The sequence below is a fragment of the Scyliorhinus canicula genome, chromosome 28 (genome assembly GCF_902713615.1).
Source record: "Scyliorhinus canicula chromosome 28, sScyCan1.1, whole genome shotgun sequence".
Lineage (NCBI taxonomy): Eukaryota > Metazoa > Chordata > Chondrichthyes > Carcharhiniformes > Scyliorhinidae > Scyliorhinus > Scyliorhinus canicula.
The window spans coordinates 18,438,668-18,465,625 of NC_052173.1; the positions used below are offsets into that span (position 1 = coordinate 18,438,668).

Here is a 26,958-nt window from a genome sequence, read left to right on the forward strand (position 1 = left end):
CACAGAGTGTGACACCCATACCCCATGCTGGCTGTCACCTGTAGCAATTTTTCATTCCTGCTCCACTCAACATTTACTAAAGCCTCATCTTGCGCTAACCCACAAAAGTGTTGTGAAAAGCGTCGCCTTGACGACTGTTTTACTTTTGCAACTAAAATTCCACTTAAACCGCACACCACAAAAACAGAAAAGGACAAAGCTAATCTGGTCCCATGCATGTTGTCAGATCTTTGACACCGATTGCCGCTTTGACTGTGGCCAACTAATTGAGCTCAGGCTGCAAAACCAACCTGGGGCCTCCTCGTCTAAACAGGTCATCAGGGGGCAATATACTTAGGTTAAACTTCTGGGGTGAAAAATACCTTTTGTTCTTGCTCAGGTCATGTTGCTCCCTTGGGTTACAATGCACTAGGATGCTTAAAGGATTCAATGGAATAAATAGACTCGACTTTCTGTTTGCACATGGGATCAATTCAAAAACTGAGATCGATGATTTTTGGTCGGCTGAGCAGACTAGTTCATCGGAGCTCAGGGGAGCAACATACATTTGAAAATGCCCATTTTGTAAAAAAGAAAGCGTAGACTTCGGAATGTAAAGGTTTGAATAATGAGCTGAATAAGTGTTTGAATGTAAAGGATGTGTTAGGCCCTGGATTTTCTTGCTGTGTAGGGAAAGCCTCCAGGGTTACGGTACAATGGATTGATTGGAAAAGTTTACACTTTGAAAACAGAAATGAGGGCAAATGAAAACTAAAAGGCAAATTAAAAATGAGTCTTCTCTTCTGCTTCTCTGTTTTACTCAGCTCCCAAATTCAAACTATCGCTCGAGGTTGGGACCGTTCAATGATCATGCTCCTTCGGTTGCTCCTTTCTCGATTCATTTACCACCTATAGAATCAAAACAAAAATTACATTTAAAAATCAAGCAATTGTGAATCGGCAGGTATGCGTGTGTGTGTTCAGTGGGCATGTCCATTTCCCACCCCTAATTTTAAGATTTGGGTTTGGTTTTTCCCTGAAAAAAGAAGGCCCTGTCCCAGGGAAAAGGATCCAATTATTCACATCCCACAAAAACGAACCTCACTTTTAAAGCAATCCCCATTTCCCCAAAAAGAGCACAAGATCTAGGAGTAGGGAGGGCAGTACGGTGGCAGTTTGAAACGCGAGAGTACAGGAAGCCACACAGCTCTCTTAATCAATAATTCTCACCTCTCCATCCCGGGTCTCAATAGTTTTGATTAACACGGTCTTCCTGCTCGGAATATCTGAATTGTGATCATAATCTAAAATGGAAGAACCAAACACAAACCGGAATTATTGAACAGTCTCCAAGCACACTGATATGAAAGGTTTCCATCTTAAATGGTTCAGATGGCTTCCGAGGCCTCATAGACTTACCTCTGAAGCTGAGCGACGAAAAGGACTGGACTGGGACTGAAATCCTATTGAGACAAAGAGACAGTTCATGACTGCTAATTCCAGAATATTTTACCTCAAATTTAGCTTGAAAGGAATACTGCAAGGAATTGGTAAGGGATTGGAAAACATCGGTGTTGTGTTCTACTTCTTCATTTGACATAAGCTGCTTCCTTGATGTATGCTCTGGCAAAGGAAGGTTCAGACTTGGAGATAGGGTTAACACATTTATTGAACAGTTAACAATTCTCCTACTTGAGTTTGACTCTCCTGCTAATGTTGTTATAGTAACTCAGTCTAACTAACCAGTCTGCTCTGAGCCACGTAGTGGGTGTGATGCTTCTGATCTGCCCCGGTCCTTCTCTCTGAGTGTCTTCCAATTGTGCAACTATTGGGCTGCAAGTGATTCCCTTATTTCTTGACTGGATGTGTGGTGCTCGGGGATACCCTATTCTGGTTCTCAACAATGTCCATCATTGGCTGTTTACCCCCACTACTCCCACGACTTAGGTGCAAGGCCCATTCTTTTTTTAAATATAAATTTAGAGTACCCAATTCATTTTTCCAATTAAGGGGCAATTTAGCGTGGCCAATCCACCTACCCAGCACATCTTTGGGTTGTGGGGGCGAGACCCACGCAGACACAGGGAGAATGTGCAAACTCCACACGGACAGTGACCCAGAGCCGGGATCGAACCTGGGACCTCGGCACCGTGAGGCAGCAGTGCTAACCACTGCGCCACCATGCTGCCTGTGCAAGGCCCATTTGAGTAAGATTGTCTGCATATACAATCAGGGCCCACACTCATGGCTTAATTCATAATCTCAATATTTCCAACTTTTCAGACTGACAAGAGGCTCCCGGGTTACTCCTGTTATCAACTCAAGTGCACATAATCTAGGCTGACACTTCACTGCAGTACTGAGGGAGTGCAGCATTTCCAGAGGTGTCACTGTTCAGGTGGGCCGTTAAACCGAGGACCCCCGTCTGCCTCTTCCAACTGCTCAGGTGGGCGTTACAGACCCCATAGCACAATGTGAAGAGGAGCAGGGCAGTATCCTGGTGAACATTCTTCCCACTGCTGCTAACAGATGAATTGAACATTTATCTCCCTTGCCATTGTCCTGGGAGAGCTCTCGCTGAGGGTGAGCCAGAGACAAGTACAACTAGTTAGCCCACGGAGACGAAACAGAAACTGAGGAACCTGCATTCAGATAGCCACCTTCTCCCATTCCCAGGAGCTCCCAAAGTACTTCTCCACCAGTGATTTTCCTTTTAGTCAAATGCACGTCACATTCCAGCACCTGTTCCCGTACCAGCCTCCCCGAACAGGCGCCGGAATGTGGCGACTAGGGGCTTTTCACAGTAACTTCATTTGAAGCCTACTCGTGACAATAAGCGATTTTCATTTTTCATTTTCATTTCATTGGTGGGATCTTAGCAAATTGGCACGTGCATTTGACTAAAAGGAAAATCACTGGTGGAGAAGTACTTTGGGAGCTCCTGGGAATGGGAGAAGGTGGCTATCTGAATGCAGGTTCCTCGGTTTCTGTTTCGTCTCCGTGGGCTAACTAGTTATACTTGTCTCTGGCTCACCCTCAGCGAGAGCTCTACCTTCCAGGACTAGTGTGTGAATGTTTGTGGACGTGGAGCCTAGTCCCCTAGAAGTCATATTCGGGGTTTCGGACTGGCCAGGGGAGAAGCAGGTGGGAGCGGGGGCAGACATTTTAGCCTTTGTCTCGCTGATTTGGTGGTGTGTGCTGTTGGGGTGGAGCCTCTCCACCCTGTGCCTTGGGATGGCCGGGGGACCTGCTGGGGTTCTGACCCTGAAAAAAACGTGACATTTTCTCCAGGGCGCGGGGGGGAGATGGGGAAGTGATGGGTTCCACAATTGTTGGGGTTTGTTAATCATGCATTTTTGGGAGTTGGTTACCGTTGACTGTTGATGGAGGGAGGGTTTGAGGGAGGGGTATTGTTTTGTATTGTAAAATTGGGTCCTCGGCACCGTGAGGCAGTAGAGCTCACAACTGCACCACCGTGCTGCCCATGAAACGCATCACCGTGGCACTCTCATGGAAAACTGCTGTTGGGGTGACCATCCCCATAGCAACAGGGGCCTGAAGCACTACCTACTATCTATGATGCCTTTTGCTCGCTGAGGAAAGATTTACCCAACGTGCTCAGCTCACCTGCTCTCTTCCCCTTCCAGCAGTTTTCTGTAGGTGGCAATTTCAATATCCAGGGCCATCTTGACGTTGAGCAGATCCTGATACTCCCTCAGGTGTCTCGCCATCTCATCCTTCATGTGATGAACCTCTTGCTCAAGGCGGCCAATAGAGTCCTGATAGCCAGATGCTTCAACGGAAAACTGTTCTTCCACCTCCCGTAGCTGTCTCAGCAGAGACTCATTCTACAGGCAAACCATACAACAGATTCACCTGTCTACACACAGCACTCCCTGAATGCATACACCACACCAGAGATAAGCATCACTCCCTGAATGCATACACCACACCAGAGATAAGCATCACTCCCTGAATGCATACACCACACCAGAGATAAGCATCACTCCCTGAATGCATACACCACACCAGAGATAAGCATCACTCCCTGAATGCATACACCACACCAGAGATAAGCATCACTCCCTGAATGCATACACCACACCAGAGATAAGCATCACTCCCTGAATGCATACACCACACCAGAGATAAGCATCACTCCCTGAATGCATACACCACACCAGAGATAAGCATCACTCCCTGAATGCATACACCACACCAGAGATAAGCATCACTCCCTGAATGCATACACCACACCAGAGATACAAAATTGACTATGAACCAACAGAAATCCCCAATGAACCAATCCTATCAGGATACAATTTGACAACTGGAGCTTGTTTGGGGCCTAGTTTGACGTTGCTTGACTAACAGAAAAAGTCATCATTCCATCCTGTTTACCCATTGCTGACAGATTGTTACTGAGTATATTTTATGCTGTTTATTCAACAGCTCAATTATATGATACCAGGATCTAACAAACATGGGGCTGGTTTAGCTCACTGGGCTAAATCGCTGGCTTTGAAAGCAGGCCAGCAGCACGGTTCAATTCCCGTACCAGCCTCCCCAAACAGGCGCCGGAATGTGGCGACTAGGGGCTTTTCACAGTAACTTCATTGAAGCCTACTCGTGACAATAAGTGATTTTCATTTTTCATTTCATTTTTTCACATGAATATTATACAAGTTAACTGGATAATTAATTGCAAATTACATTTGTAAATACACATTCCCCCCACCGTATGGCCGTTTTTCCCTGAGGTTTTGGAAAATTGTCAAAAGCTGTTGTTGTAACCACAATGGAGGTCCCGGAATCAGGACAATTCGATTTCCCATGACATCCGCGGAATATGAACTTCCCCTTTAAAGGGGGGGTGGGGGGGGGGGGGGGGGGGGGGGGGGGCGACACTTCCCCTTTAAGGGGTGGGGCTTCCCCTCTACATGGAGAGTCCCCAGCTGTATAAAAACCCCAGCCCAGCTGTGGGTTGGGGAAGGACACCTTTAGGGGAGTGGAGGAGTATTAGCATTTTATTGAAATAAACCTGGGTCTATAAATTTCTGCTATCGTCTATGCGTACTGACTTATCGCGGATTCAACAGCTGTGCAATCACCAATTTGCATTTTCTAACACTCTTAACATCACAGAACAATCCAAAGTGCTTAAAGAGAGCATTATTCATCGAATGTTGACAACGGGCCACAAAAGGAAACAGTTGGACAGATGACTAACAGTTTTTTCAAAGAGGTAGACTTCAGACATCTCTTGTTTTAAATTCAGAGTACTCAATTCATTTTTCCCAATTAAGGGGCAATTTAGCATGGCCTATCCACCTAGCCTGCACATCTTTGGGTTGTGGGGGTGAAACCCACGCAGACACGGGGAGAATGTGCAAACTCCACACGGACAGTGACCCAGAGCCGGGATCGAACCTGGGACCTCGGCGCCGTGAGGCAGCAGTGCTAACCCACTGCACCACCCTGAACCCACAACTTTATAACTAGGAGGCAAAACTGCTACATGGCAAGCCAATGCTGACACTTTTAACTCAAAGTACACTGCCTGCATGAAGCTGGTGACCCCCCCCCCCCCCCTTGATTGGCTGTCTAGGCTTTGTTCTCACTTACCGTTCCTTTCAGGGAATCCAGGTCACAGGTCAGACTCTGGATCTGACGCCGTGATTCGTTGAGATCCTGCTTTGTCTGTCTCAGGGTTTCCGTATTCCGGTTGGCAGAGTCAGTCAGATCGGTGAACTGTTGGACAGAGTGGAGACAGAGGCAGTTACAAGTGAGGCAGCTGTTCAAACAGGACAAAGCAGAAAGTGTGCGCTGTGAGGCAGCACAGCATGAACAGACACAGGGAGGCCTAGAAAGCCTGCACCTGTGGACAATGCGTGAAGAGAAGACCAGGCTCAGCCATACTGCCGCGCATCATGATCAAAAAGCTGGTGATAGCCATCATCGAGCTTCACAAAGGAAGAATGGCCACTGGGGAGGGGGTGAGGCACCTGTGTAACTGGAATTGAACATGAGCAACCATTAGCAGGAATAGAGAAGAGATACTTGGGGCGAGGAGGAATGTGTTACATTTAGGTCTCCATTTTGTGACATGGAACTGAATAAATCTGCTCATTTGTAGGCTGGCATCAGAACAAAAAGGTGACCATTGCTAAAGAAAAGGGCCTGCTACCCTTCAGCACTCTGGACCTACAGCTGACTTTAGTCTACTCTGTGTGGTTGAGTGTTAAAGCTGTCAGGCCAACTGGTCAATACGTCTGTGCCAACATCCCAGGAAACAGAGTGTTCATTTTAAATGTAGTCACTTATGAATAAACCTTGCTGAACTGCTTCAGAAGAGAGACACAGGGTGCTGTAGGAGTACTTGAGGCCTGCAGTAATAGGCCCCAGGACAGGATCTTAGCGCTGCAGGGGTTGCGGAATCTGACTGAGATTTTACCTTGGACTTGTACCACTCCTCGGCCTCCTGCACGTTCTTGGTGGCAATAGTCTCGTACTGTGTGCGGATCTCTTTCAGAGCTGCGGTCAGGTCTGGCTTTGCCACTTCCATCTCAACCTGTACTTGTGAAGCCTGCATGTTCATCTGGAGGTCCCGCAGCTCCTGGCATTGGAAAGAAGAGAGGAACATCCAAATTTGAGACGCCTGTTGTGGTGAATGTAATTCACACTGTATTGTTTGATATGGTATTGTGTCCTTGTGGGCTCTGTCTGTGAGCCGTTGCGCGGCTCTGCCCATAGGGGGAGATGAGGAGCTTGTACAGGGCTCCACCTTTGGCTCCGCCCATGGCCCCTCCCACTACCGGAAGTATAAAGTGCTGCAGCCATGTGAGCCTGCCTTCAGTTCTTCTGGTCGCAGGCAGGCTCAGTTGTAAGACTATTAAAACCACAGTTTACTTCCAATCGTGTTCCGAATGAATTGATGGTCACATCACTTAATCAATCAAATTGACACATGAGCATTCTGACAGAATGGCTATTGACAAGCTAATTCTGACCATGGAACCCTCAAAGAGAAAAACAATGAAAAGATCCATTTTTGTTCCCCACAGAAGCAAGATTGCTGACAACTGAAGAACAACTGACACTCAAAGGTGTCTGAAATAATGGTTACCAGACAGAACGTTTTAAACTGGATTTGGGCCTAGTCAAGAATTCTGGATTGACAAAGAGGAAAAAGTTTTGTTCCCACGTGCGACATTCCCTGAAGTAGATATGAAAGAAAACAAACCAACAACAGCTCACCTCATCGTGGATCTTCTTGAGAAATTCGATTTCATCCAGCAGTGACTCAACTTTTCGCTCCAGCTCCAATCGAGACAAAGTCGCATCATCAACATCCTGCGGGGTTTGTGTTTCAGGAAAGGAAGGAAGGAGCAGGAGGGACGAAAGGAGAAAAGGAAAAGGGGAATTAGAAAAAGGAGAAAGGGCAAAAGAAGACATTTTAATCCCACGGGCAGCACGATTGCGCAATGGTTAGCACTGCTGCCTCACGGCACCGAGGTCCCAGGTTCGATCCCGGCTCTGGGTCACTGTCCGTGTGGAGTTTGCACATTCTCCCCATGTTTGTGTAGGTCTCACCCCCACAACACAAAGGTCAGGTGGATTGGCCACTCTAAATTGCCCCTTAATTGGAAAAAATGAATTGGGCACTCTACATTTAAAAAAAAAAGACATATTAATGCCTCTGCTTGAGCTTGTTGTTATAATAGGATTGTTTGCAAGGAACGGTGTTCAGTTTTTAAAGCTAAAAGTTTGGTTTGATCCTTGGCTTTGAAGTAAAACTTTCCACTTTACCTATCGAAAGTTACCCAGGTTTTGTAGCTTTTTTAAAAATAAATTTAGAGTACCCAATTCATTTTTTCCAATTGAAGTCATTCATTCACCTTGGCCTCATATCCTTTTATATGATTTAATAATATTTAAAACAGGAAGAATCTCTGATTTAAAATCACTAATTGAGCTGGCACCTACAGATTCTTGTTGGAGAGCGCTCTGCACTTCTACCACTTTGTGCATGAAGAAATGTTTTAGAGAGGGAGACATTTCTCTAAAACCCTCAAAAGTCTTTCGTTATCCAAACGTCTGGTCACCCCTCCTTGCCTCAGTGTCCTCGTTCCTTTCTAACTTGTGAAGGACCATTAGGAGGTTTTTGCATAATGGACTTTGTTGCCATTCATGACCCGTGCACGACCAAGGTCTATCTGGCCACATCAGGGCAAAGTGCTGGCACTGAATGCATGCCAACTGTCACCGTTTTGCATTGGTAGTCAGTGCTCATGGCATTCTCTCACACGCCAGAGTTCCCTTGCAAGGGACAGCACGGTGGCGCAGTGGTTAGCACTGGACTACGGCACTGAGGACCCAGGTTCAAATCCCAGCCCTGGGTCACTGTCTGTGTGGAGTCTGCACGTTCTCCCCGTGTCTGCGTGGGTTTCCTCCGGGTGCTCCGGTTTCCTCCCACAGTCCCGAAAGACGTGCTGTTAGGTGAATTGGACATTCTGAATTCTCCCTCTGTGACCCAAACAGGCGCCGGAGTGTGGCGACTAGGGGCTTTTCACAGTAACTGTAACCCTACTTGTGACAATAATAAAAATGATTATAGGTAGTCATCAGCTCAAAGGTGGCACTTGCTGGGAGGGCAAGAAGAGAGAAGAGCACGTTTTTAAAAAAAAATTTAAGTACCCAATTCTCTTTTTTCCAATTAAGGGGCAATTTAGCGTGGCCAATCCACCGACCCTGCACATCTTTGGGTTGTGGGGGTGAAACCCACGCAGACACGGGGAGAATGTGCAAACTCCACACGGACAGTGACCCAGAGCCGGGATCGAACCTGGGACCTCAGCGCCGTGAGGTAGCAGTGCTAACCACTGCGCCACCATGCTGCCCTTACTACCTATTTTTACACGTAACATGCAAGGCTTATAAAAACAAAACTGAGTCACTAAAAACACTGATAAAATCCCAGAAATAATATGGAAGGAAAAAGAGGATTCACAGGTTTGTATCCAGGCTGTGCCGAGGATTTCAGGGACTATGTCAGCTTTTGCACGATTTTTGTGTTGGCATTTATGGGACGACTGTAAAGTCTGTACATTCTGGACATTCTGTGCACTATTGCAATTTTCAGCAGACGAGGGATCCAGATCTGCTGGGTTTATCCAGTATTTTCTGTTTCCATTTCAGATTTCCAGCATCTTGCTTTAATTTTATTGGGGAGTTCTTTATCCAGCATCCACAGCAGCAGAGAAACTGCTTTAAACCTGGGTACGGCAAAGTCGCCATAGTCCCAGATGACCATAGGCTGCTTCCCCCTTTGAGGGGGAGAGCTGCCCCCCCTTTGAGGGGGAGAGCTGGCTGGTGGTGATTTAACCAGAGGATCACCACACCTCAGGCGAGGGGCAAGGTGGAAAAGGCGGGGCCTTCATGGATAACCTCAGCCGGTACGGGGAATTGAACCCACGCTACTGGTGTCGCTCTGCATCACCACCCAGCTGCCCAGCCAACTGAGCTAAACCAGCAGCTTCTCTCAGACTCTCACCTTCCTGAACAGTACCAGGTTATTCTCGGCATCCTCTCTCTTCTGGGCTTCATCTTCCAACCTGTAACACAATTCCACACGAACATTACTGACTTCCCAGCCAGATAGTTAAAGCACAAATATCCCATCCCCCGTCTCAGCCACACAGCTGCAGGGAGCCATGGAACATGGAGGCATTTCAGTAGCACCATATCCCATCTCCAAATGCTTTGTAATAATTATTCCAGAGTGTAATGAGTGCCACTATGTAGAAAACCACAGCAGTTACTTTTTTTTTCTTTGTTGCACAGGGCGAGACTCCAAAACACAGATTGCAATGTGACAAGATATGTGTTTTAATGGTGTTGGCTGAGGGAGGAATGTTGGCCGGTATATACCAGGTGAACTCCCCGCTCTTGGTTGAACAGCGGCCTGGGATTAATGCCTTCCTGAGTATCAGAGGAGGCTGGTATGGAGGCCTCACTTCAACATCTTGGCAAAAGAACCTGCTATAGGGTACAGCCCCCCGTCAGTATTGCACTAGAACATAGTTCAAGGTTGTCAACGGATATTCCTGAACGGAACCTCCTATAGCGTTTTCACTCCGAGGACATTACCAACTGAGAAAACCTTTGGGAGATAATAGCAGAGAAATTCTGGCATGTTCTGAGGATCAATGGCAGAATATAGATTGTTGTAGCCATCCACTAGGGGCCTCTATTGACCAACTGTTTTTGAAGGTTGTTGTTGTGAGACTTGAGTAATCAGGATTTAAAAGATGCCCCCCTCCCCCCTCCCCTCCCCCCCTCCCCTCCCCCCCCCTCCCCCCTCCCCCCCCTCCCCCCCCCTCCCCCCCTCCCCCCCCCCTCCCCCCCTCCCCCCCTTCCCTCCCCTCCCCTCCCCTCCCCCTCCCCCCTCCCCCTCCCCCCTCCCCCTCCCCTCCCCCCTCCCCTCCCCCTCCCCTCCCCCTCCCCCCTCCCCCTCCCCCTCTCCCCCTCCCTCTCCCCCTCCCCCTCCCCCTCCTCCTCCCCCTCCCCCTCCTCCTCCCCCTCCCCCTCCTCCTCCCCCTCCCCTCCCCCTCCTCTCCTGTGGACACTATCTCGCTGTGCTACACCTCTGGAATCCTGGCTGCTGTGGGGCTTTGGAATCATTTGCAAGGCCTCCCCACAAGCTCATACACTAAGATCACTCAGGCCTGTAATTGAACCTGGAGCCTTCCTGATCTACATGACTTGACTTAAGCACCGTAATTAAGCCACTGAGGAGACTGTTAAGGACATGAACCAGCGAATATGCCCATAAAAAACACAGACAGGCCGGTGATGCTGTTCACGAACGTACACAGAGATGGCCGCTAAACCCACCTTTTAAAACTGCAGTGACAATAGGAGCTTTTGAATCCGACAGAGAAACCATTGTCACACCACGTGGAACAGATTGGAGGGGTAGAATATAAACCTTGTGAATTTAGCAGCGAATCCAGTTCCCGGGGGATAACAAATAGGATGCACCTTCAAATGACCTTTATTGGAGGGAAATAATTTGGACCTCAAAACCGCCAGACACATTTGATCAGTAGCACTTGACAAATCAAAGGAAACGAGAAATCCTGTTAATTTACAAATTGCTCCCACCACTTAATGTTCCACGGTGTCCTGGGTTTCAAAAATAAAAATGAAGCCCCAAACGGTGACGGCAGAAAAACATGGCAACAACTAAAGAAAAGAGGCAGCGTTTGAGGTCATTTTTGAAAGCAGCACCATGGGGTAAAACTGCTCTGGTTGCTATGTGTATGGTATGTTTCTTTTTAATGCATTTACAATGGAGCCACACAAAAGCACCTTGAATAGTTCTGCTCCTTCTTGCTACCAGCTCAGTGGTTTCTTATTTAAATTCAGTGTTCAAAACTTTAACCTGTGTCTACACTTTGACGAGCAACATTCAGGTCCCCAGAAGCAGTAATGTTGCCTCATTTAGATGCGAGTGCTGCCTCCTGAGCAGCAACTGGGTTACTGGATAAGCAGAGGGGTGTTTTACAAGCATCTTTGTCCCTCGCTCTCCTTGCTGGAGTCAGATTTCCAGAAGGCCTCCAGCACCTCAGCTGTGTGGACATTCTTCACACGGGCTGACAATCAGCTTCATCGGCCGATTCAATTGCAGAGGGCTGATCCTAAACCCTGGGCTGGATTCTCCGCAGCCCTGCGCCGAACTCACGTTCGGCACGGGAGCGGAGAATGGCCGTTTACAAGGAAATCAGGACCGGCGCCGCTGAAGCAAGAATCTCTCGGGATTCGCTCGCGCCGGATCTACGCGGCGCGGGGTAGGGGGCCATTGACCGAGGACCCCCGCATGATTCTCCGCGCAAAACTGACCGAGTTCCCAACGGCGTGGTTCTAACCATGTATTGGCCGCTGGGAATCTCAGGTGGTGGCTGCAGACTCAGTCCGCGGCTGCGTTGGTGGGGCGGCGGGAGAATCAATCACCGTGGGGGCCTCATGGACGGCCAGGGGAACGATCGGGCAGCACGGATCCGCGGGCGTGTAGGCCGTCGCCGTGCGCATGTGCGGACTCCCGACTGGAAGTGCAGGCTCCCGTATCCGCAGCCAGAGATGCGAGAAGCACTCCGGGGCCCTCTGGTTGGAGAATTGCTCAGAACTTTCTGAAGGAAAGTCCAGAGTGAAACGCCAGTGTGGGGACGGAGCCCCATTATTGGAGAATCCAGCCCCCAATCTTCAGCCAACAACAACTTGCATTTATATAGCGCCTCTAACTTAAAAAGGTCCTGAGGCACTTCACAGTCACGATTATCAAAAATAAATACACTCCGACACTGAGCCATATGAGGAGGTATTAGGTCACATGACCAAAAAGCTTGGTCAATGAGTTGGCTTTTAAGGAGGGTTAAAGGTCAAAAGCGAGGCAGAGTGGTTGAGAGAGAGAATTCCAGCACATGATGCGGAGGCGGTGTGCCAAGCTGAGGTGGTGTGACAATGATGGAGCAATTATAATCAGTATGCACAATGGCCATAAAGGAGCACAGAGATGTTAGAGGGTTGTGGACCAGGAGCGGGTGACAGAGATAGGGAAGGATGAGGCCATGGAGGAATCTGAAAACAAGTGTGAATTTTAAAAATGAGGCGTTACTTAACCAAGAGCCATTACAGGTCGCTGAGCACTGCTGCCTCACAGCACCAGTGACCCGGGTTCAATTCCGGCCTTGGGTGACTGTGCGGAGTCTGCACGTTCTCCCTGTGTCTGCGTGGGTTTCCTCCGGGTGCTCCGGTTTCCGCCAACAGTCCAAAGATGTGTAGGTTAGAGGGATTGGCCATGCTAAATTGCCCCTTACAGTCCAAAGATGTGCAGGTTAATCGGGGATATATATAAGTGGCTGGGGGAGCAGGGAGGCGAGCGGCTGATGAAGATCAAGGAGAAATGGGAAGCAGAGTTGGGAATGGAGATCAATTGGGGAGTATGGAGTGAGGCACTGCGAAGGGTAAACGGGACCTCCTCTTGTGCGAGGATGAGCCTGATACAGTTTAAGGTGGTGCACAGGGTGCATATGACTCGGGCGAGAATGAGTGGGTTCTTTCAGGGGGTAGCATGTGAGTGTGAGAGGTGTGGGCGGGGGTCAGCGAATCACGTGCTCATGTTTTGGAGTTGTGAAAAATTGGGAAGATCCTGGGCGGGAGTGTCTGCGGTCTGAGCCAGGATAGTGGAGGAGGGAGTGGGACCACAGTGTTTTTCTCTCCTCCCTATCCTGGGATGACAGAGGGCTTTGTGCCTACACCCTGATTGAGGCTAGTTATTAACTGGCTATTGCAGTTGCTCAGATTCCAGTTGCAAGAACCAGCGGCTGGTTTAGCATAGTGGGCTAAACAGCTGGCTTGTAATGCAGAACAAGGCCAGTAGCGCGGGTTTAATTCTCGTACCAGCCTCCCCGAATGTGGCGACTGGGGGTTTTTCACAGGAACTTCATTGAAGCCTATTTGTGATAATAAGCTATTATTATTGAGAAAGACATCAAGCCTTGAACATTAGGCTCCTCGTTTGTCTGTATCGAAATACAAATCGTTGGGCGGCAGTGTTGCGCAGTGGTTAGCACTTCTGCCTCACAGCGCTGAGGACCCGGGTTTGATCCTGGCCCCGGGTGCTCCAGTTTCCTCCCACAAGTCCCGAAAGACGTGCTGTTAGGTGAATTGGACATTCTGAATTCTCCCTCTGTGACCCGAACAGGCGCCGGAATGTGGCGACTAGGAGCTTTTCACAGTAACTTCATTGCAGTGTTAATGTAAGCCCACTTGTGACAATAAAGATTATTATTATTATTATTAAAACAGCACCTCCAGTAACGCAGCAGCACTCCAGCAGTGCTGATATGTCAGCATAGATTATGTGTATAAATCAGGACTCGGGTTCGATCCTGACCGTATGGAGTTCGCACATTCTCCCCGTGTCTGCGTGGGTTTCACCCCCACAACCCAAAGATGTGCAGGGTAGGTGGATTGGCCACGCTAAATTGCCCTTTAATTAGAAAAAAAAACGAATTGGGCACTCTGAATTTTTTTTTAAAAGTCAGCAAGAGGGCTTGAAATCATAGAATCCCGACAGTGCAGAAGGAGGCCATTCAGCCCATCGAGTCTGCAATGACCCTCTGAAAGAGCACCCCGCCGAAGTCCATTCCCCCACCCTATATAACCCCTTAACCTAACCTGCACATCTTTGGACTGTGGGAGGAAACCGGAGCACCCGGAGGAAACCCACGCAGACACGGGGAGAACGTGCAGACTCCGCACAGACAGTGACCCCGGGGGGGAGAGTGGGACTGTGAAATTGCATGGACAGGATTCCCTCCTGGTTCCTGCCTGTCCCAACCTCACAGTCATTTTACTCTGGGGGGGGTAGGCCCTCAGCCTGAAAGCAGATTGAGGCCTTCAAATGTTTTTGTATTCATTCATGAGATGTGGGCGTCGCTGGTTAGGCCAGCATTTGTTGCCCATCCCTAATTGCCCCTTGAGAAGGTGGTGGTGCTGGGTGAGGAGATTGAGGAGGGGACGTGGGCGGATGCCCTGGAGAGAGTGAATTCCTCCTCTTCCTGTGCGAGGCTTAGCCTCATCCAATTCAAGGTGCTGCATAGGGCCCACATGACTGGGACGAGGATGAGTAGGTTCTTTGGGGGCGAGGACAGGTGTGCTAGGTGCTCGGGGAGCTCAGCGAACCACGCCCATATGTTCTGGGCATGCCCGGCACTGGAGGAGTTCTGGAAGGGGTGGCGAGGACGGTGTCGAGGGTGGTAGGATCCAGGGTCAAGCCAGGCTGGGGACTCGCAATTTTTGGGGTTGCAGTGGAGCCGGGAGTGCAGGAGGCGAAAGAGGCCGGTGTTCTGGCCTTTGCGTCCCTAGTAGCCCGGCGGAGGATCTTGCTTCAATGGAAGGATGAGAGGCCCCCAAACGTGGAGGCCTGGGTCAATGATATGGCGGGGTTCATTAAATTGGAGAGGGTGAAATTTGCCCTGAGGGGATCAGTATAAGGGTTCTTTAAGCGGTGGCAGCCTTTGGAAAATCTCAATAAAAATTATTTTTTAAAAAAAGAGGTGGTGGTGAGCTGCCTTCTTGAGCCGCTGCAGTCCCTGTGGTGTAGGTACACCCACTGTGCTGTTAGGGAGGGAGTTCCAGGATTTCGACCCAGTGGCAAATGGTGAATTAATGGGCCAACCAATCGTAAATAAATCAGCCTCCAGTATTATTCTTAATTGACAGACATGGAAGTCCAGTGTGCTGGATGACTTAATGCATTTAACGTTTATGTTCCTTTCTCTGATGTTTGCCTCCAGGAGAGACTATCTGCAAATTACTGCAGACTGGACCATTGGATAGCGGAAAGGAAATGACTTCAATTAGTCTGCACTTCACTAATGGAACACACTTCCAGACTAATAAAGAAACTGGTGGCTTTGGGAGATAATGCATTTCGCAGAGGATCACAGTTAATGGCAACCCAAGCAGGGTCTGTGGGTTCATTGTTAATGGAAAGTATTTGCCGCTATGAAGTCCCAATACACAGAACCCTTCAGGATTAAAAACAATTGTTATCCAATTGGCAGAGCAGAAAACCCAGAGAGCTGGGTTTCAATGGAGAGTAACACTGGGCAAGGGGTAAAGCCATCAGTTTACCAATGTTGGGTAAAAATTGACTCCAATGTTTCAGATTTAGGGGCATCATGGCAGCACAGTGGTTAGCGCTGCTGCCTCACTGTGCCAGGGACCCAGGTTCGATTCCAACCTCGGTTCACTGTCTGTGCGGAGTCTGCACATTCTCCCCGTGTCTGTGTGGGTTTCCTCCGGGTGCTCCGGTTTCCTCCCACAGTCCAAAGATGTGCAGGTTAGTTGGACTGGCCATGATAAATTGCCCCTTAGTGTCCAAAGGTTGGGTGGAGTTGCAGGGAAAGGGCAGGAGATTTGGGCCTAGGTAGGGTGCTCTTTCAGAGGGTTGGTGCAGACTCAATGGGCTGAATGGCCTTCTTCTGAACTGTAGGGGTTCGATGGTTTTATGGGCAAGAACACATAGAAAACAATAGTTTTTTTCAATAATAATAATCTTCATTAGTGTCACCAGTAGGGCAGCACAGTGGTGCAGTGGTTAGCACTGCTGCCTCATGGTGCCGAGGTCCCAGGTTCGATCCCGGCCCTGGGTCACTGTCCGTGTGGAGTTTGCACATTCTCCCCATGTCTGCGTGGGTCTCACCCCCACAACCCAAAGATGTGCAGGGTAGGTGGATTGGCCACACTAAATTGCCCCTTGATCGGAGAAAAAATGAATTGGGTACTCTTTTTTTTTTGAAAATTAGTGTCACAAGTAGGCTTACATTAACACTGCAATGAAGTTACTGTGAAAAGATCAGTGACCCAGCTATTGCAATCCCAAGTAAATATGGATCTCTTCATGGCTGCCCAGTTAGTTTTTGGATTGTTTGAAGAACACATGTATGGCAGTCTTTATCTGTGATAAGATACCAACTGGAAAGGGGAATCCAGTAGGTTAGGTGAAGAACAAAGTCAGGTTCTTGTCAATATGGCTTCCCTTGTTTCCAAACTGCAGACCTGGAGGGGCTGCCTGGGTTCTGCCAAACACCAAGACAAACATCTCAAAATCTCTGCTAGGCCAAATTGTATTGGTTATGGAAGGGACATCAGGGGCGGAATTCTCCGCTCCCGCGATAAATCGGGAAGGTCGTCGTGAACTTGGCCTAGTTTCACGACGGCCTCGGAGGCCGCTCCTCTCACCTTATTCACCCCCACACGGGGGGCTCGGAGCGGCGCTCCGTAACTCTCGGCGCACCTCCTTGACGCAACGGCGGCGCCTATGTGACGTCAGCCGCGCATGCGCAGGTTGGCCGGCTCCAACCCGCGCATGCGCGGCTGACGTCACGACGGCTGACAGCTCAAACCCGCGCATGCGGGATGGCCGTTTTCCCCTCCGCTGCCCCGCAAGACGTGGCGGCTTGATCTTGCGGGGCGGCGGAGGGGAAAGAGTGCGTCGCTTTGAGATGCCGGCCTGACGATCGGTGGGCATCGATTGTGGGCCAGTCCCCTCCCGAGCACGGCCGTGGTGCTCACTCCCCTCTCCGCCCCCCACAAGCTTCAAACGGGCCTTTGGCGCCCATGTTCATGACGGCAGAGACCAGGTGTGGTTGCCGCCGTCGTGAACCGGTCAGGAACGGCAGGCCGCTCGGCCCATCCGGGCCGGAGAATCGCCGGTCGCCGTGAAAAACGACGAGCGCCGATTCTTCTGAGCGGGGGGGTGGGGGAATTGCGGGGGGCGCCAGGGGGGGCGAGTCGTGAGTCGCCAGGCCCTCCCGCGATTCTCCCACCCGGCGTGGGGAGCGGAGAATCGCGCCCCAGGTGTGGCCTCTTATTTTCCCTTCGCACACCTAGCAGTTGTATCAAGGCAAGCCTTTATCCGTTTCCATAGCTAGTAATTCCCAGAACAGGTCGCTTGTTTGTCGCCAGGGGCTTATAGTTTAAGGGGCGCCATTCTACATTAAGCCTGGCTGACCAGAGCCTCTGGCACACTTCCTGCCAGCCATTAGTGTGTTTGAAAGGATTTGCAGTTTGATACAATCAACCTGTTTGGCCGCGTTATGAACGCACCTTTCTTGGCCATTAAGTCCTGGGATGGGAACCACACCTGGGGTTTTGACTCAGAGGTAGGGGCGCTACCCCACTGCGCGCCACAAGACCGTCGTTAGCCTCATCGAACAGGAGGCACCTCCAACAATACAGCACTCCCTCAGTACCACTCCCTCAGTACTGCCAGGGAGTGTCACCCAAGATCATGTGGCTTCAGTGCCAGCCGGGAGGTTTGAGGCACAGCTCTGCCCACTGAGCCGAGCTTGACCAATAGCTCTCTAGACACCATCAGAAGCCACGTGTAACCACACTGAAATCACGTTTCACATGCTGCTCGGAGTATGGCTGCCTGGGAAATCCTTAAATAATAGAATAAGAGAAGCAGTCGGTGCATTTTTCCCTGAGAATAAAAACGATCAAGGGTGGATTTAGCAAAAAAAACGACAGTGTGATTTTGGGCATAGAAATCGGTGCGAATCGTGCCAGCTGTTCCAACGCGATTCCCATCGCAATCTTCCCGCACTTAGTCATTTTATGGAGACGGCCATGATTTGTGTTGGCATTGAAAGGGGCAAGCCCGGCTTCACAGAACTTTATAAAATCAAGGTGCAAGGTGACATTAAACCCCCCCACAGTGCTGGCATTGGGGATTTAGAGCCTACCCCCATCGCTGGTACCAGCGTGCCCCCACCCCCCCACCCCCGCTAGATGAGTGACACCCCGCTATGGGGGTCACCAAATGCCCCCACCACTTCATGCAACGTCGTTCAGGCCACGCCTCCTTCCGGCCACGCCCCTTTCAGGCCACGCCCCTTTCAGGCTACGCCCATTCAGCCCCTGCCCCTTGGCAGTGCCAGGTTTGCACTGCCAATGCGCCAGGGGGCAGTGCCATGCCCTGTCCTGGACCACCCATGGGCTACAAAGTCCTCAGAGCCAATTTGCGCACAGAAAGCTCCCATACACAGCAATGTGATAGTCACCAAATAATCCTTTATTTTGTGATGTTGATTGGTGGACAAATATTAGTCAAGACACTGGGGAGAACGCCCCTATTATTCTTTAAAATAGTGCTATGGAATTTTTCCATCTGGAATAGAAAGCTAGTCTCAGTGATGGAGACCATGAAACCATCAGGATGGTTATAAAAACCCATCTGGTTCACTAATGTCCTTTAGGTTTAGGGAAGGAAATCTGCCATCCTTACCTGGTGTGGCCTACATGTGACTCCAGACCCACAGCAATGTAGTTGGCTCTTAACTGCCCTCTGAAATAGGTGGCACAGCGGTTAGCACTGCTTCCTCATGGCGCTGAGGATCCGGGTTCGATCCCAGCTCTGGGTCACTGTCTGTGGTGGATTGGCCATGATAAACTGCCCTTAGTGTCCAAAATTGCCCTTAGTGTTGGGTGGGGTTACTGGGTTTTGGGGCTAGGGTGGGGGTGTTGACCTTGGATAGGGTGCTCTTTCCAAGAGCCAGTGCAGACTCGATGGGCTGAATGGCCTCCTTCTACACTGTAAATTCTATGATAAGTTGTTAATGGCTAGCACGAGGAGACATAGCTTTAAATTGAGGGGAGATAGATATAGGACAGATGTCAGAGGTAGCTTCTTTATTCAGAGAGTAGTAAGGGCGTGGAATGCCCTGCCTGCAACAGTAGTGGACTCGCCAACACTAAACACATTCAAATGGTCATTGGATAGGCATATGGACGATAAGGGAATAGTGTAGATGGGCTTTAGATTGGTTTCACAGGTCGGCGCAACATCGAGGGCCGAAGGGCCTGTACTGCGCTGTAATGTTCTATGTGGAGGTTGCACATTCTCCCCGTGTCTGCGTGGGTTTCAGCCCCACAACCTAAAGATGTGCAGGGTAGGTGGACTGGCCACGCTAAATTGGAGGGACAGAAAACTATCCTAGCAAACTCCGCAAACTCTTCCTGCCCGAAGGACAAGAGCAGTGAATGTTTGGGAACACCACCACCTGGAGTTTCCTTGAAACCACACACCATCCTGATTTGGAAATATATTGACAATTCCCCAATCTTCATGTGCCAGCTTTATCAGTCAGTAAGGATGTGCCTGAACTCTACTCCATGTCTCTCTACAGCTGCATTAACTCAGATAGAGAACTCACCAGGCAGCGAATCAGCCACACCTTTCTGCTCTGCGGTACAGTGATGGCTCCACCGATATGACACCATTTCTATCTTTGTTGCTGTAAAATAAGGCCAGCACGAATTGTGGAGAGGAATAGGATGCACATTTTATTGTTGTGGAGAGGTTATGTTGAGTTCATCACAGTAAGTATTTTTAGCAAAATCTGTGCCTCATTCGATGGACAAGAATGCTTGAATCAGGTAAGATCAGACTTCAGAACGTGTCAAATATTCTACTTTAGACTGAGATCAGAATGAACTTGCATTGGACATCTCCCCTTGTCCATCTCCCCATCACTCCCCTTATCCATCTCCCCTTGTCCACCTCCCCATCGCTCCCCTTGTCCATCTCCCCATCGCTCCCCTTGTCCATCTCCCCATCGCTCCCCTTGCCCACCTCCCCATCACTCCCCATCTCCCCATCGCTCCCCTTGCCCACCTCCCCATCACTCCCCATCTCCCCATCGCTCCCCTTGCCCACCTCCCCATCACTCCCCTTGTCCACCCCCCCATCGCTCCCCTTGTCCATCTCCCCATCGCTCCCCCTGCCCACCTCCCCATCACTCCCCTTGTCCACCTCCCCATCGCTCCCCTTGTCCATCTCCCCATCGCTCCCCTTGTCCATCTCCCCATCGCTCCCCTTGCCCACCTCCCCATCACTCCCCATCTCCCCATCGCTCCCCTTGCCCACCTCCCCATCACTCCCCTTGTCCATCTCCCCATCGCTCCCCCTGCCCACCTCCCCATCGCTCCCCCTGCCCACCTCCCCATCGCTCCCCTTGTCCATCTCCCCATCGCTCCCCCTGCCCACCTCCCCATCACTCCCCTTGTCCACCTCCCCATCACTCCCCTTATCCATCTCCCCTTGTCCACCTCCCCATCGCTCCCCTTGTCCACCTCCCCATCGCTCCCCTTGCCCACCTCCCCATCACTCACCTTGTCCACCCCCCCATCGCTCCCCTTGTCCACCTCCCCATCACTCCCCTTGTCCACCTCCCCATCGCTCCCCTTGCCCACCTCCCCATCACTCACCTTGTCCACCTCCCCATCGCTCCCCTTGCCCACCTCCCCATCACTCACCTTGTCCACCCCCCCATCGCTCCCCTTGTCCACCTCCCCATCACTCCCCTTGTCCACCTCCCCATCGCTCCCCTTGCCCACCTCCCCATCACTCACCTTGTCCATCTCCCCATCGCTCCCCTTGTCCACCTCCCCATCGCTCCCCCTGCCCACCTCCCCATCGCTCCCCTTGTCCACCTCCCCAACGCTCCCCTTGTCCACCTCCCCATCGCTCCCCTTGTTCACCTCCCCACCGCTCCCCTTGTCCATCTCCCCATCGCTCCCCCTGCCCACCTCCCCATTGCTCCCCTTGTCCACCTCCCCATCGCTCCCCTTGTCCATCTCCCCATCACTCCCCTTGTCCAGCTCCCCATCACTCCCCTTGTCCATCTCCCCATCACTCCCCTTGTCCACCTGCCCATCGCTCCCCTTGTCCATCTCCCCATCACTCCCTTTGTCCACCTCCCCATCGCTCCCCTTGTCCATCTCCCCATCGCTCCCCTTGTCCATCTCCCCATCGCTCCCCTTGTCCATCTCCCCATCGCTCCCCTTGTCCATCTCCCCATCGCTCCCCTTGTCCATCTCCCCATCGCTCCCCTTATCCATCTCCCCATCACTCCCCTTATCCATCTCCCCATCACTCCCCTTGTCCACCTCCCATCGCTCCCCTTGTCCATCTCCCCATCGCTCCCCCTGCCCACCTCCCCATCGCTCCCCCTGCCCACCTCCCCATCGCTCCCCTTGTCCACCTCCCCATCGCTCCCCTTGTCCATCTCCCCATCGCTCCCCCTGCCCACCTCCCCATCGCTCCCCTTGTCCACCTCCCCATCACTTCCCTTGTCCATCTCCCCATCACTCCCCTTATCCATCTCCCCATCGCTCCCCTTGTCCATCTCCCCATCGCTCCCCTTGTCCATCTCCCCATCGCTCCCCCTGCCACCTCCCCAACGCTCCCCTTGTCCATCTCCCCATCACTTCCCTTGTCCATCTCCCCATCACTCCCCTTGTCCACCTCCCCATCACTTCCCTTGTCCACCTCCCCATCACTCCCTTTGTCCACCTCCCCATTGCTCCCCTTGTCCATCTCCCCATCACTCCCTTTGTCCATCTCCCCATCACTCCCCTTGTCCACCTCCCCATCACTCCCCTTGCCCACCTCCCCATCACTCCCCCTATCCACCTCCCCATCGCTCCACTTGTCCCCATCACTCCCCATCTCCCCATCGCTCCCCATCTCCCCATCGCTCCCCTTGTCCACCCCCCCATCGCTCCCCTTGTCCACCTCCCCATCGCTCCCCTTGTCCACCTCCCCACCGCTCCCCTTGTCCATCTCCCCATCGCTCCCCCTGCCCACCTCCCCATTGCTCCCCTTGTCCACCTCCCCATCGCTCCCCTTGTCCATCTCCCCATCGCTCCCCCTGCCCACCTCCCCATCACTCCCCTTGTCCAGCTCCCCATCACTCCCCTTGTCCACCTGCCCATCGCTCCCCTTGTCCATCTCCCCATCGCTCCCCTTGTCCACCTCCCCATCGCTCCCCTTGTCCACCTCCCCATCGCTCCCCTTGTCCATCTCCCCATCGCTCCCCTTATCCACCTCCCCATCACTCCCTTTGTCCACCTCCCCATCGCTCCCCTTGTCCATCTCCCCATCGCTCCCCTTATCCATCTCCCCATCACTCCCTTTGTCCATCTCCCCATCACTCCCCTTATCCATCTCCCCATCACTCCCCTTATCCATCTCCCCATCGCTCCCCCTGCCCACCTCCCCATCGCTCCCCTTGTCCACCTCCCCATCGCTCCCCTTGTCCATCTCCCCATCGCTCCCCTTGTCCATCTCCCCATCACTCCCCTTGTCCAGCTCCCCATCGCTCCCCTTGTCCACCTCCCCATCACTCCCCTTGTCCACCTCCCCATCGCTCCCCTTGTCCATCTCCCCATCGCTCCCCTTGTCCATCTCCCCATCGCTCCCCTTGTCCATCTCCCCATCGCTCCCCTTGTCCATCTCCCCATCGCTCCCCTTGTCCATCTCCCCATCGCTCCCCTTGTCCATCTCCCCATCGCTCCCCTTGTCCATCTCCCCATCACTCCCCTTGTCCACCTCCCCATCGCTCCCCTTGTCCACCTCCCCATCGCTCCCCCTGCCCACCTCCCCATCGCTCCCCCTGCCCACCTCCCCATCGCTCCCCTTGTCCACCTCCCCATCGCTCCCCTTGTCCATCTCCCCATCACTCCCCCTGCCCACCTCCCCATCGCTCCTCTTGTCCACCTCCCCATCGCTCCCCTTGTCCATCTCCCCATTGCTCACCTTGTCCATCTCCCCATCGCTCCCCTTGTCCATCTCCCCATCGCTCCCCTTGTCCATCTCCCCATCGCTCCCCTTGTCCATCTCCCCATCGCTCCCCTTGTCCACCTCCCCATCACTCCCTTTGTCCATCTCCCCATCGCTCCCTTTTTCCATCTCCCCATCACTTCCCTTGTCCATCTCCCCATCACTCCCCTTATCCATCTCCCCATCGCTCCCCTTGTCCATCTCCCCATCGCTCCCCTTGTCCATCTCCCCATCGCTCCCCTTGTCCACCTCCCCATCACTCCCTTTGTCCACCTCCCCATTGCTCCCCTTGTCCATCTCCCCATCACTCCCCTTGTCCACCTCCCCATCACTCCCCTTGCCCACCTCCCCATCACTCCACTTGTCCACCTCCCCATCACTCCCTTTGTCCACCTCCCCATTGCTCCCCTTGTCCATCTCCCCATCACTCCCCTTGCCCACCTCCCCATCGCTCCCCTTGTCCACCTCCCCATCACTCCCTTTGTCCATCTCCCCATCACTCCCCTTGCCCACCTCCCCATCTCCCCATCTCCCCATCGCTCCCCTTGTCCACCCCCCCATCGCTCCCCTTGTCCACCTCCCCATCGCTCCCCTTGTCCACCTCCCCATCGCTCCCCTTGTCCATCTCCCCATCACTCCCTTTGTCCATCTCCCCATCACTCCCCTTGCCCACCTCCCCATCTCCCCATCTCCCCATCGCTCCCCTTGTCCACCCCCCCATCGCTCCCCTTGTCCACCTCCCCATCGCTCCCCTTGTCCACCTCCCCATCGCTCCCCTTGTCCATCTCCCCATCGCTCCCCTTGTCCATCTCCCCATCACTTCCCTTGTCCACCTCCCTATCACTCCCCTTGCCCACCTCCCCATCACTCCCCCTATCCACCTCCCCATCGCTCCACTTGTCCCCATCACTCCCCTTGCCCACCTCCCCATCACTCCCCATCTCCCCATCGCTCCCCTTGTCCACCTCCCCATCACTCCCCTTGTCCATCTCCCCATCGCTCCCCTTGTCCACCTCCCCATCACTCACCTTGTCCACCTCCCCATCGCTCCCCTTGTCCATCTCCCCATCACTCACCTTGTCCATCTCCCCATCGCTCCCCTTGTCCATCTCCCCATCACTTCCCTTGTCCACCTCCCTATCACTCCCCTTGTCCACCTCCCCATCGCTCCCCTTGTCCATCTCCCCATCACTCCCCTTGTCCACCTCCCCATCACTCCCCTTGTCCACCCCCCCATCACTCCCCATCTCCCCATCGCTCCCCTTGTCCACCCCCCCATCACTCCCCTTGTCCACCCCCCCATCGCTCCCCTTGTCCACCCCCCCATCACTCCCCTTGCCCACCTCCCCATCACTCCCCTTGCCCACCTCCCCATCACTCCCCCTATCCACCTCCCCATCGCTCCACTTGTCCCCATCACTCCCCTTGCCCACCTCCCCATCACTCCCCTTGTCCACCCCCCCATCGCTCCCCTTGTCCACCTCCCCATCACTCACCTTGTCCATCTCCCCATCACTCCCCTTGTCCATCTCCCCATCGCTCCCCCTGCCCACCTCCCCATCACTCCCCTTGTCCACCTCCCCATCGCTCCCCTTGTCCATCTCCCCATCACTCCCCTTGTCCACCTCCCCATCGCTCCCCTTGTCCCCCTCCCCATCGCTCCCCTTGTCCCCCTCCCCATCGCTCCCCTTGTCCCCCTCCCCATCGCTCCCCTTGTCCATCTCCCCATCACTCCCCTTGTCCATCTCCCCATCACTCCCCTTGCCCACCTCCCCATTGCGCCCCTTGTCCACCTCCCCATCACTCCCCTTGCCCACCTCCCCATTGGTCCCCTTGTCCCCCTCCCCATCACTTCCCTTGCCCACCTCCCCATTGCGCCCCTTGTCCCCCTCCCCATCACTCCCCTTGTCCATCTCCCCATCACTCCCCTTGCCCACCTCCCCATTGCTCCCCTTGTCCCCCTCCCCATCACTCCCCTTGTCCCCAACGCTCCCCTTGTCCACCTCCCCATTGCTCCCCTCGTCCCCATCACTACCCTTGTCCCCATCACTGCCCTTGTCCCCATCACTGCCCTTGTCCCCAACGCTCCCCTTGTCCACCTCCCCATTGCTCCCCTCGTCCCCATCACTACCCTTGTCCCCATCACTGCCCTTGTCCCCAACGCTCCCCTTGTCCACCTCCCCATTGCTCCCCTCGTCCCCATCACTCCCCTTGTCCCCATCACTCCCCTTGTCCCCATCACTCCCCTTGTCCACCTCCCCATTGCTCCCCTCGTTCCCATCACTCCCCTTGTCCCCATCACTCCCCTTGTCCCCATCACTTCCCTTGTCCCCATCACTCCCCTTGTCCACCTCCCCATTGCTCCCCTCGTCCCCATCACTCCCCTCGTCCCCATCACTCCCATTGTCCCCATCACTCCCCTTGTCCACCTCCCCATTTTACTTTATCCATTAGCAATAGTTAGGATTGTTCCCCGCCCCTCCCCACCCCCTGCCCCCCCCCCCCCCCCCCCCACGCTCTCCTTATGAAGATTGCTTCAAACAGTTGAGCCCTGAATCCTGTGTAACAAAAGATGAGGCGCATTGACAATCTAGATTATCCTAAAAACATGACAGTGGGGAGCGAAAGGTGTGTCTGGGGAAAGCATGGAGATATTCTTTATAGATATAAAATAAAGAGCAAGAGCCATTCAGCCCATCCCCAATTGTTGATTTAAGAGTCACTCCCATTTGTAGGGGTGCAGAGCTTTTACCTTTGTCTGGAGTTGTGCAGGTCATCCACTAGGTTGTCTTTCTCTACCTGGATGCGGTCCCTGTCCTTGACCACCAGGTCCAGTTGCCTCTTCAGCTCCCTGATCTCCTGCAGGTAGACATCCCCAGCCCTGCTGGGCTCCTTACATCTCAGCTGGTTGAGCTCGGCCACCAGGACAGCGTTCTGCTGCTCCAGGAACCTCACCTTGTCGATGAAGTTGGCGAATCGGTCGTTCAGCTCCTGCAGCTCCACCTTCTCGTTGGTGCGGGTGGTCAGGAACTCCTGGTTGAGGGCGTCGGCCACCGAGAAGTCGACCTTGTCCTGGTAGCTCCTGAGGGAGGCTGGGGTGCTGGCTCTATGCCGGTAGCTGCTGGGGTTCCTTAGAGAGGCTGGCGAGCTGAGCAGCCTGCCAGAGCTGGAGAGTCTGGACACAGAGATAGGGGACACGGAGGGTCCTCCAAACGTCCTCCTGTAAGAGGCTGTGCTGCTGCTGGACACACGATAGGAAGACATGCTGGGGGCTGGGTTGCTGCTGAATGCCTCCAGGCTGGGAGAAAAGCTGAATGAATGCTCCTCACCTCTCCAGGTTCTTTATAAAGCACTCCAAAGGATGGCTGACCACGCCTTCTGCGGTGAATAACAGCCCTGATCACAGCCTCCGCCTCATTCCAGCTCAGTTCACATCAATAAGGATTTGAATAGGGGCTGAGGGGTGGCTGGAGATTTTCACACTCACTACACTGCAATGTTATTAAGCCTGCTTGTGACACCGAGAAAGTGTATCTATCTTTTGAAAATATTGCAGCTCTTCTGTATTTAGACATATATATATTTTATTATACACAGCAGCTTTTCAAAAAGTTTCTCCAAGATAACACCAAGTTATTGAATAGAACGACCCTGGCAATTCCCAATGGATGCACGAGATGGTGAATGACTGCCTTTTGTGCAGCAGCATCAGATATCATTGGGGGCAAACACCCCACTGTTTCCCCCAGTGACAGTTAGCAAAGTTCAACTAACAAGTG

General features: G+C 52.5%; 1 protein-coding gene across 1 annotated transcript; it reads right to left on the bottom strand.

The window, feature by feature from the left end:
* Positions 1-472: 472 nt before the first annotated feature.
* On the bottom strand, positions 473-26,577 carry LOC119958158 (peripherin-like). Its single transcript, XM_038786487.1, has 9 exons — positions 25,932-26,577; positions 9,533-9,593; positions 7,237-7,332; positions 6,434-6,595; positions 5,605-5,730; positions 3,607-3,827; positions 1,399-1,442; positions 1,210-1,283; positions 473-888 (listed from the first exon to the last, which is right to left on the bottom strand). Exons 1-9 carry the CDS (start codon positions 26,441-26,443, stop codon positions 841-843), a joined length of 1,344 nt encoding a protein of 447 aa, XP_038642415.1. The 5' UTR covers positions 26,444-26,577; the 3' UTR covers positions 473-840.
* Positions 26,578-26,958: the final 381 nt, after the last annotated feature.

Excerpts from the sequence above, each read along its gene's own strand:
- LOC119958158 (XM_038786487.1), bottom strand. The coding sequence starts at position 26,443 with ATGTCTTCCTATCGTGTGTCCAGCAGCAGCACAGCCTCTTACAGGAGG. Across the intron at positions 9,594-25,931 it reads CTGCACAACTCCAGACAAAG|GTTGGAAGATGAAGCCCAGA; the intron begins GTAAAAGCTCTG and ends ATTGTGTTACAG. Across the intron at positions 1,443-3,606 it reads CTGGAAGGGGAAGAGAGCAG|GATTTCAGTCCCAGTCCAGT; the intron begins GTGAGCTGAGCA and ends TTGTCTCAATAG.